This window comes from Coenobita brevimanus, chromosome 57, assembly GCF_032717465.1.
Source record: "Coenobita brevimanus isolate Jiangsu-jjx chromosome 57, ASM3271746v2, whole genome shotgun sequence".
Classification (NCBI taxonomy): Eukaryota; Metazoa; Arthropoda; class Malacostraca; order Decapoda; family Coenobitidae; genus Coenobita; species Coenobita brevimanus.
Genome location: NC_137010.1, coordinates 14,227,130 through 14,242,823, shown reverse-complemented (window position 1 = coordinate 14,242,823; position 15,694 = coordinate 14,227,130). Strand labels below are relative to the sequence as shown.

At 41.0% G+C, this 15,694-nt stretch overlaps 1 protein-coding gene across 2 annotated transcripts in view; it reads right to left on the bottom strand.

Moving 5' to 3' along the window:
- Window positions 1-13,110, bottom strand: part of Sh3beta (SH3 domain binding glutamate rich protein Sh3beta) — a 110,583-nt gene extending 97,473 nt beyond the window's left edge. For both annotated transcript variants that reach the window (XM_080274215.1, XM_080274216.1), the window contains exon 1: window positions 12,983-13,110. In XM_080274215.1, the coding sequence (XP_080130341.1) occupies window positions 12,983-13,027 (45 nt within the window). In that variant the 5' untranslated portion in view covers window positions 13,028-13,110. The remainder of the gene's footprint in view (window positions 1-12,982) is intronic.
- Between the last annotated feature and the right edge of the window lie 2,584 nt (window positions 13,111-15,694).

The window sequence follows — 15,694 nt, the reverse complement described above, 5'->3', positions numbered from 1 at the left end:
CCCTTCGGGACGGGAACGGGTAATAACAACAACAATAACAATAATAATAATAAATAATAATAATAACAGCAATAATAATATTTATAAAATAATAGTAATAAAAATAATAATAATAATAAATCGTTCCTCAAAAGCGCTAATTCTTCCAAAGGAATTCACAGGTGCTCGAGACACGTTTGCACCTTTACAATTACAAGAATTAGGCTATAACATGCATTCATATACGGAAGCTTTTGGTAGCTACAATGCAAACATCTGCTGAAGTGGCAACAACGAAACCATACACTTTCGCGACACCATCACCACCCCCAGAAAAGACAAATGCAAGCCGTTGAATCCTTTTACTGATCCCAGGTGCTACTGCTTCGAAAGTGAGTGAAACATCGAAAAAGAAGGGGGGGGGGTAAAACCAAACCACGTTTCCCTTCTAATCCCACGATTGCTTCACTCAGACAAGCCACTAACAAAACACCATGAGAATTTCCCAGATCGACCTGTGTGTGTGTGTGTGTGTGTGTGTGTGTGTGTGTGTGTGTGTGTGTGTGTGTGTGTGTGTGTGTGTGTGTGTGTGTGTGTGTGTGTGTAAGAAAGAGAGAGAGAGAGAGAGAGGTAGTTAGTGTTTTCAGGGGCGCACCCACCGGGGGAGGGGCGCCACCGGGCCCGGACCCCCCTTTAGCTCTCTGGATCCTTCAAAAATTTATATATACAGTATTTACTTCGATAACAGCAGAACATGAAAGACTGGCAGGTACAAACAAAGAGTAACACATGAGCCAGCAGCTCCCTGACTCTAAACCTGCGTGTGACCTCCCTGTAATTATCGTATTGCTTGAACTCACCTCACTACGCCCCCCCCCCACCCTTAGAAAATTTCTGGGTGTGCCCCTGGCAATGAGAGAAATGTGCACTCGGATCAGCATGCAAACCTGACAACGAAAGATTTTGACTTTCACACACACACACAAACTACCTACACCTGCTCAACCCAACCTGGTCTCTTATTCAGTTATCATGGAGCTTTTGAATAGACACACCACACCTACAGGGTAGGCTACCTAAACATAACTGCTATCATCAAACATCCATTTACATTCACAAGGCGGTGGCTCAATCGGTAGAGAGGTGTCCTGCAATGCTACCGGACCCAGGTTCAAATCTCGGCTGGGGCAGGGAACAGTGTGAGGATTTGAATTTCTTAAAATCAGACTTTACTGTTCTACCAGAAGACCCGTCGATATGTCGTAAAAATACCCCCGCTGATACCAATACGCCAGTCCTGTATGAGACGGCCGTAGCATGTATTCAGTATGGACGGTGGGTGTTAGTGCCGAAGTGGTGACATATAGAGGTGCATGGTATGGTGGAGGACTACTTGGCCATGAGAGCAGGCTGTGAAGCCTATCCCCAGAGCCGGACACATAGAAAAAAAAAAAAAAATACCTACACCCCTAGCCATCCACTGCCACCCACCAACTGTCTCACTCCCACTCACATAGGCTAGTCTAAACATCTCCCTCTCACATATACAACCATTCACATTCTTTTCCCACACATGAGCATTCACACCAACCTACCGTTCCTACCCACACTCCTTTCACTTCCCCCTGTCATCCAGACACCCACCCGCACTGACCATCAACCACTCGGAATAACATCACACCAATCTACACTCATTCCCAGCCACTCCACACCCACCCACGCTCTCACATTCTTTTCACCTGCGCCCACTGCTATCCTCACCCACCCACCCATTAACCAGTATAGTACTTCCAGTGACTCCGCCCCATTACACATCCGCTCTTGGGCAACCATACTCACATTCACATAACTGACAAATAAAATGGTCGGTAGTGTTAAGCACTAGTATTATTAATCGTTGCAGTAGTAGTACTATTACAACTAGTTGTAATGGAGGTGGTGTTAGAAATGGTAGCTAACTGTAATATGGATCCCTCGGGTTAAGGAAGCAACCGTCTACTTCATAAAGAAGTCATTTAAAAATTGTCATCGCTCCTGCCAAACTTTTTTTTTCTTTTTACTCTACATAGTCTCTCGTAGTAAAGGGGTTGCAATACATGTAGTAGTCTGTTTTCAACTGACAGAACTGGGTCACTCCCAACAGCCAACCTAACTACCGGTACTGAATTGTGCTTGTATGAAATTCGAGAAGCCCTTGCTATGAGAACAGGTTATATTTATAAATTTACAACTGGTAGGCCAATAAAAAGCATCTCTGATGAAGGTGAAAGTCAATATTTCACACACACACACACACACACACACACACACACACACACACATAAAACTTTTGTTTCACCACGAGTACTGGTTTATTAAAAGAAGTCTGATTAGCCTAAGACATTAAAACACATCTTGAAATACTGGAAGCGAATTACATCGGATTTAAATCAAGGTCAAGAAATAAAAAATATTAAGAAAAAAAAAATCTTTCGCCACAAAAACCGTGACCGAAAATAAAACTTGACTCATTCTAACCGCGTCAGCCTACAACTGCTATAAACGGAGCGAATAAATCAACAACCGCAATAAAGAAGCACACATGCAGAACTTAATCAAACCCAAGTCCTTTCGCTTCCGAAGTAAGATGTTATCGCTACACGATCGGTGCTTCCAATCATCACAGTTGTCTGACACTTTCAGACTATTGCGACTCACTCGGGTGAATAAAATCTGGCGTTACCTGAAATAAAATACTTTGCACCGGTCCCACACTATGCGGGAGTTAATGGTGATAGTAGCTACCTGTACTAAGTTGTGAAGATTCACCTCCCGTAGAAGGACCGGGCCAAATATGGGCCCGCCAAATGACCGGTACTAACATTTTATGTTCCTATGACTCACTTGACTGAACAGAAGGCGCGACTGTGAGACAAACAAATCATAATAATTAGCTACTGTTCGGTAATACGGCATTTATACACATATGAATAGAGAGAGAGAGAGAGAGAGAGAATGAGAGAGAAATGGATTACCCGAGCTAGACCTGGATCGATCATACAGCCCCGCTAAATGACGGGAGACGACTACTACTCCCAGCAGGGCAGCATCCCAGGCGAGGCGCGAACTCTCGACCATTCAGTCTTGAGTCGGGAGCTCTACCACTGAGTCACCCTGCCCCCAGAGAGAGAGAGAGAGAGAGCATTATCAGGGCCCAGCCTAAGTCAACATTTGTCATCTCAAACCGGACAATCAGCTAAGCTACCTAAATTATCGTAACCCTCAAAATTAGCCTAGGCTGTTATTAAACACTGGCCACAAATTACCATCCACAGCATCATTACATTACCAAAAAGTGGCAATTAGGACGGATCTGTAATTATCAAGCGATATGCGGACAGGCTAATTAAACCCTTCATTACGACAATTTTAGACCCTTCCATACAGTTACGTCCTTTTATATTCTATACTTACTACTTCGTACTAGCTACCAGATATTTCATTCAGTTCAGAAAAGTGCCCTAGGATGGCAATAGGATAACCATATATAAGTTGTATCTAACACCAACAAAAAAAAAAAAAACTAAATAAAAAATCAGAACTAAATAAAATCGTCTGGAGATATACCAACTGCCAAATATAGCCTACAAGACGTCCCTAGAATTAAGAGGGTATTCATTTTTGCCATCATGACAATAATTGTACCAGTACGGTACTAAATGCTGGGAAGAGACTACAAAGCAGGGGGGTTACAAACTCTGTCCACCGACTTACAGAGACGAAAATATAAAAGGAAAAGGAGAGGAATATGTGATGTGGTGTGTCGTGGGAGGGTTGTTAAAAAGTAAACGAAAATAAGACAGACCAAAGTATCATGGAATGAGCGTTATTTGGGACATACAGTACACTGACGTCTTTATGAGGCTATCCCGTGCAGGATTCGATGCCAGGTACAAAACAGACGATAAATACCCTTACTATAGAATATCAACCGCTGGACTGAACCAAGGTGTACAAGAATCTATTTATCTATCTGTCTATGTGCCAATATTCGTATATATGGCAACAATCGACTAAAACTTCAGTCAACCTTTAGGCTATTCAGAGGAATAGCATGAACTTTGGTCATAATACAGACACAGATAATATACAACTGACATTTTCATTACCTATCACACACACACACACACACACACACACACACACACACACACACACACACAAACACACGAGCGAGAGCGCAGTTCATAACTCAATTAGTCTATTATAATATCCAAAAGTATAGTCGAGAACGTTAAGTGAAATGTAAAACCATCATCATAATAATAATAATAAATCATTCATTCATCATACCGTATATATAATCCTATGTTGCCCCACGAGAAGCAAAGGAGCCCGGGGCTAGGCAAGTTGGTCCTGACATTTAAGAAGAGTGTGACCAGCCTCACTCACCCTTGAGTGGCATTACGTGAGCAATAAATCCCAACCACCCCATGGATATAAACCTGCACCGGCTCAATACGACTGGAGCACCTTAATTACCCACTAAACCACAAGGCGCCATAATTTGGTTATATGGTTACCACCCAGCGTAATTAATGGTTTCCTGGTGTACAGGAAACCATTTGGCTTGTCAGTGTGTGTGGAGTCACCCGTTGACATAAGGATGTGGAAAGAATGATGGAAAGACAGAAGAGAAGGAAGAGAGGAAACGGCAGTCACCCGAGCAACATTACATCGAGTGAGCGGATGGTAGCCGCCCCCACCTACCACTAGTAGTAGTAGTAGAATAATAATAATAATAATAATAATAACTTAGTTACGTATTTACCTTTTGTGTGGCCACAATAAGGAAGCTACGCCATAACTAGGCCTACAGTATTTATGGTATTGGGTACTGATAGTCTTAACTGGCTAACTGCATGCTTAACCAACTATATTCATTTCACATAATGAAAGGGATCAGTTATATTTCTGTAGAATTAAAGCTTTAAAGTTTTTGCTTTTCTCTAAAACTTGTTACAAAGAAAACACTGGGCAGATTTGAATTCGGTACTTTCCACCAGGCTAAATGGCAAAATATTCAACAAAAAATTTCAGCAAACTTTTTCATCATAGGATTTTCCACCAAACGGCTGTATCTCAATTAGTTTGAGATACTTCAATATAAAATATGCAAAATTTTGCACTAAAATTGAGTATACGATGAAAAATAGATCAAGGTCATTTATATTTGGCACAAGTACTTGAGTTACCCTAGGGTACCTTCCTGTACATCATAAAGATCTAACAAAAATAGTGCAAAGTAATAATAATAACGGTACTTACCAAAACAATAACCTTCGACATATAGGTTATATGGCGAAGCTTCATAATAATAATAATAATAATAATAATAATAATAATTATTATTATTATTATTATTATTATTATTATAGCTATTCATTTTTAAAAAAGTACCGATATACAGGGTGTCCCGGGAGTTAAGCCCAAAACTTTGGGAAAGGGTGGATGAGGGACTTTTAAGCAAAAAATGTTTTATGAACATGTGTCCAAATCTCAACCGTTACGGAGCTACGCCCATAAGGTCATCAGTAATTGTAGCTCCGTAACGGTTGAGATTTGGACACACGTTCACATACTATTTTTTGCTTAGAATTCCCTCATCTATCAGTTCCCAAAGTTTTGGGCTTAACTCCCGGGACACTCCATATACAATACACAGCAGCTAAGCAGGCCTTCGAAATATATATATATATATATATATATATATATATATATATATATATATATATATATATATATATAAACACGCAACAAGCTCTACCGATATCCTAGGGGAAAAAATCAGTTAGCCTAAGCAAACTTACCACACACACACACACACACACACACATATATATATATATATATATATATATATATATATATATATATATATATATATATATATATATATATACAAATTTGCTGCTTTATCACTCAAATACCGGTACCCAATAAAATAATGTAGGGTGGGCTATTAATGAGTTACGTAAAAATCAAATCGAATTACTAAGAACCATAAAAACATTAAACAATCTCATAAAAGTTGCAATACCGTACTGGCTTAGATATTTCCAAATATCCTAATAATAATAATAATAATAATAATAATAATAATAATAATACCACGTACCATACATGTACGATCCGTCCAATGCGTCAATTTGAGTTGGCATAAAAATTCCCAAACTGTGTGAATTATGGAGAGCACTACATAAAAATAAACATTACCCGAGAGCTGAGCATCTTAACTGGACGGGCTCCAAACAACCTTGCCCCTCACCTTCAAACACACACACGCCCAATCTATTAGAAGCAACGTCAACGCTATGGAATTATCACTTTTTACACAATTCATCGCACACGCCTATAAGGAACAGTCTGCATTAAGTAAATTAGCTAGCTACGGTACTTGGTATAACTTTATGAATTATCACGTTTATGTAATCGCTTTTTATGCAATGGTTAATCACAGCACACGAAACATTTTACTCCCCCGTAGCATGGGGGGATATTAACCTCTCGTATACTTAACTCTTACAACTACCAGGCGATTTTATTCACCTGATGAATTATTATCTTGTTGGGAAAGTAGCTATAGCTAAAATATTGCTCCTATAGCGTGGTGGGACACGATCTTCCATTACCCGGTATCTTTTGTTTCTACTGCTAACAGATGAATCATTAATTCAAGGATCTCGTTGTGAAGAGATCAGAAACAATCTCAACCTTTTCTTTTCTTGCTGCAACCAGACGAAAGTATTAATTTTATTTATGGAATTCTCATAATAGACTGAAAAAAACGTCCAGGAATCAGTTTTCAAATTTCTATTCCCGGCCGATTTTACTTTTTTTTTTTTCGTACTAAAATAAGTTAAGGTACCGTATCACTCTCTACATCATGGATTGCTTATTCACACATAGGCCTATCCGTACAATATGTGGGGGGGGGATAATGTACTGGGCATAAAGATAAAAGAGCGCTCTCTCTCTCTCTCTCTCTCTCTCTCTCTCTCTCTCTCTCTCTCTCTCTCAATAACGCCACTTTCAAAACCCGCCTTGTGAGCAAATCCAGGCCAAGGCTGACATGCAGTAATTGACCAAGTTCGCCATTTTGGTTTTAGCGTGGCTGAGAGTTGGTAAGTAGTATTGAAGTAGCATAAAGATAGAGAACATTAAGAAAACTGAAGTACAGTACTCTGCTGAGAGAGAGAGAGAGAGAGAGAGAGAGAGAGAGAGAGAGAGAGAGAGAGAATGGGATGGTGTCTTAAAATTGAGAAATACAATACTCTTCTGTGAGAGAGAGAGAGAGAGAGAGAGAGAGAGAGAGAGAGAGAGACGGTAAAGCAACAACCATCTCACCTTCACACACAAGCGCACAGCACACCACTATGATGGAAATATCTGGGCTGAGCTGTTAAAAAATAAATAAAACAATTTTTATAATCCTGCAGTCAACATGAGAGCCCCCAAAAGTAAGGGGGCTAATGAAATCTGTTTAACTTTTATTCGAAAAGCCTCAACCGAATATAATCATCAACAGGAGAGCAAGAAGGCAACGTGTTATACATGGAATATAATTAGCCTACCTACTGTATAACAGACCTGCAAAGCAATTAATTTAGTGACAGACTAGTTACAATAACCAAACCAGGGTAGGCCTATTGTAAGCAGGCTATACTACAGTACGTTTCTTCGAAACCTCCATCGGGTAGTACAATCCCTATGAACTTATTCTTGCCATCTCCTGACGATTTTCTTCAGCTTAGGGCAGACTTTTCTAAATGGAGGGAGTAAGATGTCGGTACCTGTTCAATGTGATGCCTTTAACTGAATACCTTCATCTGCTAGAGGAATAAAAAGGACATTATTAGGATTTATGGAACCTAAATACCGTACTCAATTCTGGTGGTTTCCCTTTGGCAAGATAGACGAATAAAGTAATGGTAAGCCTATGCCCTCCAAGGTATGCTTTTGTTGCTGGAGTTGGCACGCATCTGCAATCAGGATTAACAACGAATAATTGGTTAAATATTCTTAGTGCTACTACTTCAACTCTGTTATTACTAGACTGCTGCTGCTACTACTAAGACAGTACCGGTACCGTATTAGCAGCAGAAAAAATAACAGCTAGTAGTATAAGTTTTGGTAGTGGAGGTGGTGGTAGTATTACGACTTAAGATTAACAGCAGAAACAGAATAGTTGCTCGTAGAACAGCTTGTGCTGGTGGTGCTGGTGGTAGGCCTACTACGACTTTGGAATAGCAGGGAAAAAGAGAATAGCAGCTAGTAGTACGGCTGTGGTAGAGGTGGTGGTGGTGGTGGTACGACTGAAGATTAGCAGGGAAAAACATAATTGCTGCTAGTGTATAGCTTGTGGTGGTAGTGCAGTAGTAGTTGTAGTAGCAGCGACAGTAGTAGCAGATTAATGGTAGGAATACAGCGAACGTCGCATAACCAAATTGACGCCGTGGCAGCTATCACACAGGCGGAGTAGATAATCCCAAACAAAGAAGCCCTACCACACACACACACACACACACACACAAATAAAGGAAGGAAATAGACAAAATCCACTCAACTACCGAAATAGACAAAATCCACTCAACTACCGACCAGTATCACTGACCAGTGTTGTAAGCAAGGTATTAGAAAAACTTATAAGAAAAGCTTGGGTAAATCATCTTGAAGAACACAGTATGATAACAGAAAGACAGTTTGGTTTCAGAAAAGGAAAATCATGTGTTACTAATCTGTTGAGCTACTATGACAGAGTAACAAACACAATACAGGAAAGGGAAGGATGGGTGGACAGTATCTATTTAGATTTCAAGAAAGCTTTTGACACAGTACCACACCAAAGACTTTTATGGAAACTGTACCATCAAGGAGGAATTCGAGGCAAACTTTTTTGCTGGAGGCAAGACTTTCTCATAATAAGAGAAATGAGGACAGTACTAAGAGGAAACTACTCATCATGGAAAGAAGTGACTAGTGGAGTACCACAGGGTTCAGTGCTGGCACCAATCATGTTTTTAGTGTATATAAATGATATAAACAGTAACACTGGAAATGAGAGCTATCTGAATATGTTTGCAGATGATGCAAAAATACAAAGGAGAATTACTAACACAGACTCTTGTAAAGAGCTACAAGAAGAATTAAATAAACTTCATGAATGGAGTAGTACATGGCAAATGGAATTCAATGTGGACAAGTGTCATGTAATCAAGTTTGGTAAAAGTGGAAAAAGACCTGATTGGGATTATAAGTTAGGAAATAAAACCCTATACACATCAGAAAGAGAGAAAGACCTAGGTGTGATTATCAATAACAGACTATCTCCGGCTGACCACATCAGCGAGAAGGTACGGAACATGTATACACTGCTTGCAAATATGAGAATAGCATTCACATACATAAATGAAGACATGCTAAGAAGGATGATAACATCATTCATTAGACCAACCCTGGAATATGCATCAGTAGTCTGGAGTCCTCATCTCAAAAAGCATATAGACAAGACTGAAAAAGTTCAAATGGCCGCTACAAGATGGATACCAAGCTTAAGGCTACGAAGAAAGACTAAATAAACTGAATCTACCAACACTACAGGAAAGAAGGAAAAGAGGTGACATGATAATGCTATATAAGTGCATATCAGGAATGGAGAAAATAGACATAAATGATTACTTAACATATGGAGAAGCATCAGCAAGAGGACACTGCAAAAAAACTGCATAAGAAGAGAGGTGATAAAGACGTAAGGAAATTCAGTTTCCCAAACAGCGCAATTGATCAATGGAATGCACTACCGAATGAAATAGTGTGCCAAAACAATTCACAAATTTAAGGATATGTTAAGGATATGTACGATAAATACGGTTTAAGACACGGGACAGTACGAGCTTGACTCATTCCTGTAAAGATACAATTAGGTAAGAACAATTAGGTAAGAACACACACACACACACACTGCACAAGCAAAAACTAATTAGATCTCTCACACAAACTGCCCTATTAAGCAAAATGGTAATGTACGATAGAACTCTGAAGAATTCTGAAAACTAGGAATAACTTCATTCATCAACTGTACCACAAATAACTTCATTCATTACAATTCTATCATTAAAGTGGATACATACAGAGTTGGTATTCTCGAAGATGCAAGCATTTACGATCGACTCCCTATCATAACCTGGAACTTTTCTGCAGGAAGAACTAGAAACACGAATCTGCATTCATTTTCCTTCTTACAAAACATACGGTACTCACTTTGGATTTTTTTTCTCATAACAAATGCTTGGTTTTGCATGAAGGACAAGAGACATGGTGGTATTCTGCATTCTCTGTGCTTTCAGTGAGAATAAATTAATCGGTACAGTTACATCGGAGAACTTGCTGGTATTATAAATTTGAGTGTGAATATACTGTACAGCACACATAGGAGCAAAGATGATCAAACCAGAGGCAATAAAAAGCTAACCTTTATCAGAATCTAAATCACAATCATATGTCCATAAAATTTAATCCAGACTTAAAATCTTTCCATTTAATTCCCCACATTGGCTAATAAGGTTCAGTATGTAACAATCTTCTAAAGCAAAATGTAATGCAAATATCTTAAATCTGTCAGACAAGTGGAGAGAGAGAGAGAGAGAGAGAGAGAGAGAGAGAGAGAGAGAGAGAGGACTATGTTAAGCTGTTCACATTAGTCATGTTCACACAACCTTACTACAGTAGATAAGGTAGTTTACAACAGGGTTTCTAATGACCTACGTTTAATTTTACTGCTTGTAGTATAACTTTTTCCCCACAAAAACCCGAGAACTGATACTAGTACAATTAATCAAACTCTACAATAATTCTTATCAGTCCATCCGGTTTGTAACGGAATATACAGAAGCTGTAATTATATTTGTAAGAACTCGATTTCTGTTGACATGAAATCAGGCGATGTTCCGACCCAAAGCGCTACCATAAGATTTACACACAACATGCAAATTATATATATATATATATATATATATATATATATATATATATATATATATGCCATAGATGGTAACTAGGTATCTTGTCTTGATTTATGTATCAGGAACAATGGTGCACACAACACATTTTGTGAAACAAAAGCATTCGGGGGCCGAATGCTAATTGCCGGCATGTTGCTAAAGTACAAGCTACCTACAAACCAACTTGAAAGTAATTCGGAAAACTACGGATTTCAGTCACCGCGCTTCTGAAAATCCAGAGAGAGAGAGAGATTAACTGAAAAAATGAAAACTGGTTTTTATTATCGCCCGCCTTTAGCATGGCGAGGAAAGTTTTTTTTTTTAGGTTTTGTGTGTGTGTGTGTGTGTGTGTGTGTGTGTGTGTGTGTGTGTGTGTGTGTCGCCATACTAAAGGCGGGCGATAAAAGCGTTTTCATTTTTTACCAATTACTCCAGATAGGTTGCCAGATAGGCTATAGATAAAGACACTAAAATCCAGTCGGAGTTATGGTCGTTATGAGAAAAAGGTTCTATCCCATGAGGTGACCTAACGTTTTTTCGATATGCACTTCGTCACCTACATTATACCCTCAACCATTTCATTAAGATCTTTTCATTTCATTCCTGCTATCTCTAAATAATTTTATTGAAACTGGAAAGTGTCTTTTGTACAGAAGGGAATAATGCTTACCGTTAATTTAATAATTGCAGTCAAGAAAGTCATCTACGAATAGCAAGAAAAGCATACAAAATTACGTCCTTGTGCTGACATGGTTAATCTCTTCACTGACATTATTAATCTCTTCACTCTTATTTTATTATTCAATTTATGCGGGACTCTTTGAATTGGTGGGGAGAAATTCTACCTTCCACTCTTTCACTACAACTGATCCATAAGTTGAATAAAATAATCTGGTGGTTCGATAGCAATAACAAATGTTATCGGACTGAAGGGGTAAAGGAAGCAATTAGTTGTAGGACTAGCTAATCCCTTCTACATGAAAACTTTTTTTTTTTTTCATACTTTACTCTTTGTGCAGCCATAACGATTTTATTCAGCTCTGGAGAAACATTTCGAACCAAAATAAGATGAAAGTACTGGTACCGTAATAGTAGGTTACAACTACCGGTACGTGAACTGCTCGCTAAGGTCTTCAATCCATCATCCTCCTGCCGAGAGTTAGGGAGGAGACTGATGGAAATTTGCATAACCGGGCAGGTCCACCGCTCGGTCATAACAGTGTCACCACATGACGCTGTCCCTCTCCAGCACCGAGTAATGCATGTTAGCTTACACGTCTTCAAATCACTTCACCGCGAGGTCTTTCATACTTCAATAAGTCTGGAAGCAATACAACAGCTCGTCATCGTAGTAAAGTAATTAACATGTTTATGTCGCGCAATCTATATATGCTGTTGTTACTTTATATTAATACTGGGGCATTTCCAATCGGTAGGTCTACTCAGTCTGTGACATTTCAATTATAGCATTCAGTGTTTCTGAAAGATCTAAATTTATTCCTACTAGTAGTAGCAGTAGTTGTTGACGTAGTAGTAGTAGTAGTAGTAGTAGTAGTAGTAGTAGTAGTAATAATAATAATAATAATAATAATAATAATAATGTCATACCGACATTTTTTGCTTATACATTCTATTTTACCTGATCCGTTCAATCAGCAGTTGTCGATACTTCAGTTTCTAAACCCACTTCAGAAATTTCGAGAGTATCATACATAACAGGTCATTCCCCTCGTATTCGAAAAATGAATTCCCGTTATGTCAGTCCCATCATCCACAGCTATTCATTTATCAAAACAAATGAAGACTGAGGAAATTATTAATAAAGTAAACAAAAAAGGGGTTCATTCAATTCGTACTATTCTTTTCTTAATCTGGCCAAGCCCCTTTACGAGCCAAGCCTAGCATTCCTTCTTACATTCCTTAATAAACGGGCCAGGACGCATAACTAGCCTCCCAGTACTCACCTCCTGGCTGCAGGATATCATAGAGAGGTAAACTTTTATCACCATTTTCGGGTCGGGAGTGAAGAGTAACTAAAATCACAGATAAAGGGTGGAGTGAACCGAACAAACACCCTCTCACCACTACAGCCACTGGCAGACTGAAGGGCAGCGTCTAGGGTTACCAGGCTCACCAGAAATAAACATTGGCAGCATCCATGAAGGCTAGAGTATTGTGGAAATACACACGTCTATACTGTAAAAGCCCCTAAATTTCAGACAAAGGCTATAGAAAAATTTAGTTCACCATTTACTTCTTACAAGAGTAACTTCAATCCCTCTTACCTATGGCAAAGGAGTATAATAAACTCCGCATTTGCTTGCCTCATGACTCAGGCACCCTCTATGCGCAAGCGTGGACCGGCTTGGACTTTCATTTATCCGAGCCGTTATGATTTGGAAATATCTTTTCTCTTTCTGCCACCTGTCACCCGTCAGGGTCAATGGGATCAGTTTGAGGACAAGTGTATGCACATATTTGTGTAATTTAACAGATATGAATATCCGGCAATTTAAGAGAAATTAGTTCAATAATCTTGCCCGTACTCATCTGTCATCTGTCAAAACGGTCGCCTTCATAATCCATGCAAAGTATGTTTCAACGTTCTAGGAAGAATGAGTGCTAGTCAACGTAATCCATGTGCTTTCTTACAAAATATAGGAAGGGTTGACATAATACAGTAAGGGAAAGATGCTCAAAATTGCTGAAAGTACTGCATCAAATCAACAGCAAAAACTTAGGGAATGCGGATCCAGCTCCCAATAAGTGCCGAGATCAAGTTAAAATAAACAAGCGCGGAACCTGAACACGTGATGAGGGCCCAGGCCGCCTCCCGTCTAACCTAGTCTTTACTCATACCTACAGAGGGAAGTGAGAATGTGGGATAATTCAAAGCCTATAAGGTTAAACCTTTTGACTCATGACGATATTTGTACTTGCACTTTAATTTGAATCAATTTCTTACATACAAAAATTCATTTCATTTTTCTCACACATTTTGTATTATTATTATTATTATTATTATTATTATTATTATTATAATTTGTGATACGGGGGTGCCCACTATCCCCTTGCTCATGTACTACTTTCGCAGGATTGCACTGGATGACGAGCCAAATGGTTTCCTGTGAACCAGGTAACCATTTATTACATTGGGTGGTTTCGCAGATTTAGGCGATCCAACCAGAATTAACCTGCAAGGGTTTACATTCAAGGAATGACAGGTTTATTGCTCATCCATTCAAGGATGAGAGGTTGGTCACCCTCGTCTCAAATGTCTAAAATGAGTAGCCTATCCCAGCCCCAGCCTCCTCTGAAGTCTTCATGAAAAAGAATGGATATTATTAAAATGCAGTATAGTGCCCCCGAAAGCGCCCAGACACCCCCACAAGGAGCCCACAGAGGAGCAACGATAGCGCGGCGGAACCGGAGCGACAACGGCATAAGTCCGCCCGGCCGAGCGCTCCAATGGCCCGGAACTCGCCCGCCGCCACCATAGTAGAAGTACTAGACTACCTTCCAGGCGAGCCTTCCCCAACCAGCTAAGGGGTGGAGCTGCCTATCCAGCTCCTGCCAGCACCCCAGAGACGGCCTGAAGCTGCTCTGAGGGTTGTAAGGAGACGGCCTGTAGCCGCTCCCACCTTCGTCAGGAGACGGCTTGTAGCCGCTCCCGCCTTCGTCAGGAGACAGCCTGTGGCCACTCCGAAGGTGTCCCCCCTGAGACGGCCTGTAGCTGCTCAACCCTCCTGAAGGAGACGGCCTGTAGCCGCTCCTGCCTTCGTCAGGAGACGGCCTGTAGCTGCTCCGAAGGTGCCCTTGGGTCTGCTGGCAGCTGCCCACTCCCCCAGGCCACGGCAAGTAGCCGAGCCTTGGCGACGGCTTGTAGCCACGCCCCCAGAAAGCTACGGCCAGTAGCCAGGCCCTACGGCAGGAGACGGCCTGTAGCCGCTCCTCCATCTGAAGCTGACGCCTGTTCCCCGACCCACAACCCAGAGAGAGTCTCGGGTCTAGAGGAGTATTGGAGAGGCCCCTTAATCTCCTCCGGCCTCTGCTCCCTACAACCGGATCTGGAGGAGACCCACCTGACGGACCCCGATGCAGACCGGTGCCGCAGCCCCTTCCTGTCGGTGCCGCCAAGCCCTGGGGACCGCAGCCCTCGGGAAGCCCAGACCGCCCCCAGGACTCCTGGGCTGGAACTCCGCACACCTCGACGTCGAAGATCTTCGTACTCCGTCAGGAGCCTGAACGACAGGTTCAGGCAATTGTTCGGCCCCAGCCCTGAGGGCCGCACTCCTGTCCCCAGCCCCGAGAGTGCGGGACTCTTCGCCACCCACAGCCCTGGACGAGAACGGACGCCCCTGTGCGTGATCCCGTAGCCTCTGGATACAGAGGCCCCCGGTGGTGCCCAGCCCCGCCAGTAGTGGAGCTGTGACCCCCCTCCGCCCTTGCACCTGAACGCCACGACGCCCAGACCCGACAGGAGTGACAGTAATAGTGCAGTGTTTGTGATCAAGTGATGTAAAGGCAGAATAGTGAACTAACCCTCTAATGGAAGTCAGTAATAATACCAAAGTGGTGGAGTGAATAACAACTACGGTGAACAGTGTATGTGACCAAGGGATATATAAAGACGGGACAGTGAGCTACCCCTTTGGTAGGAGTCAGTGATAATACCA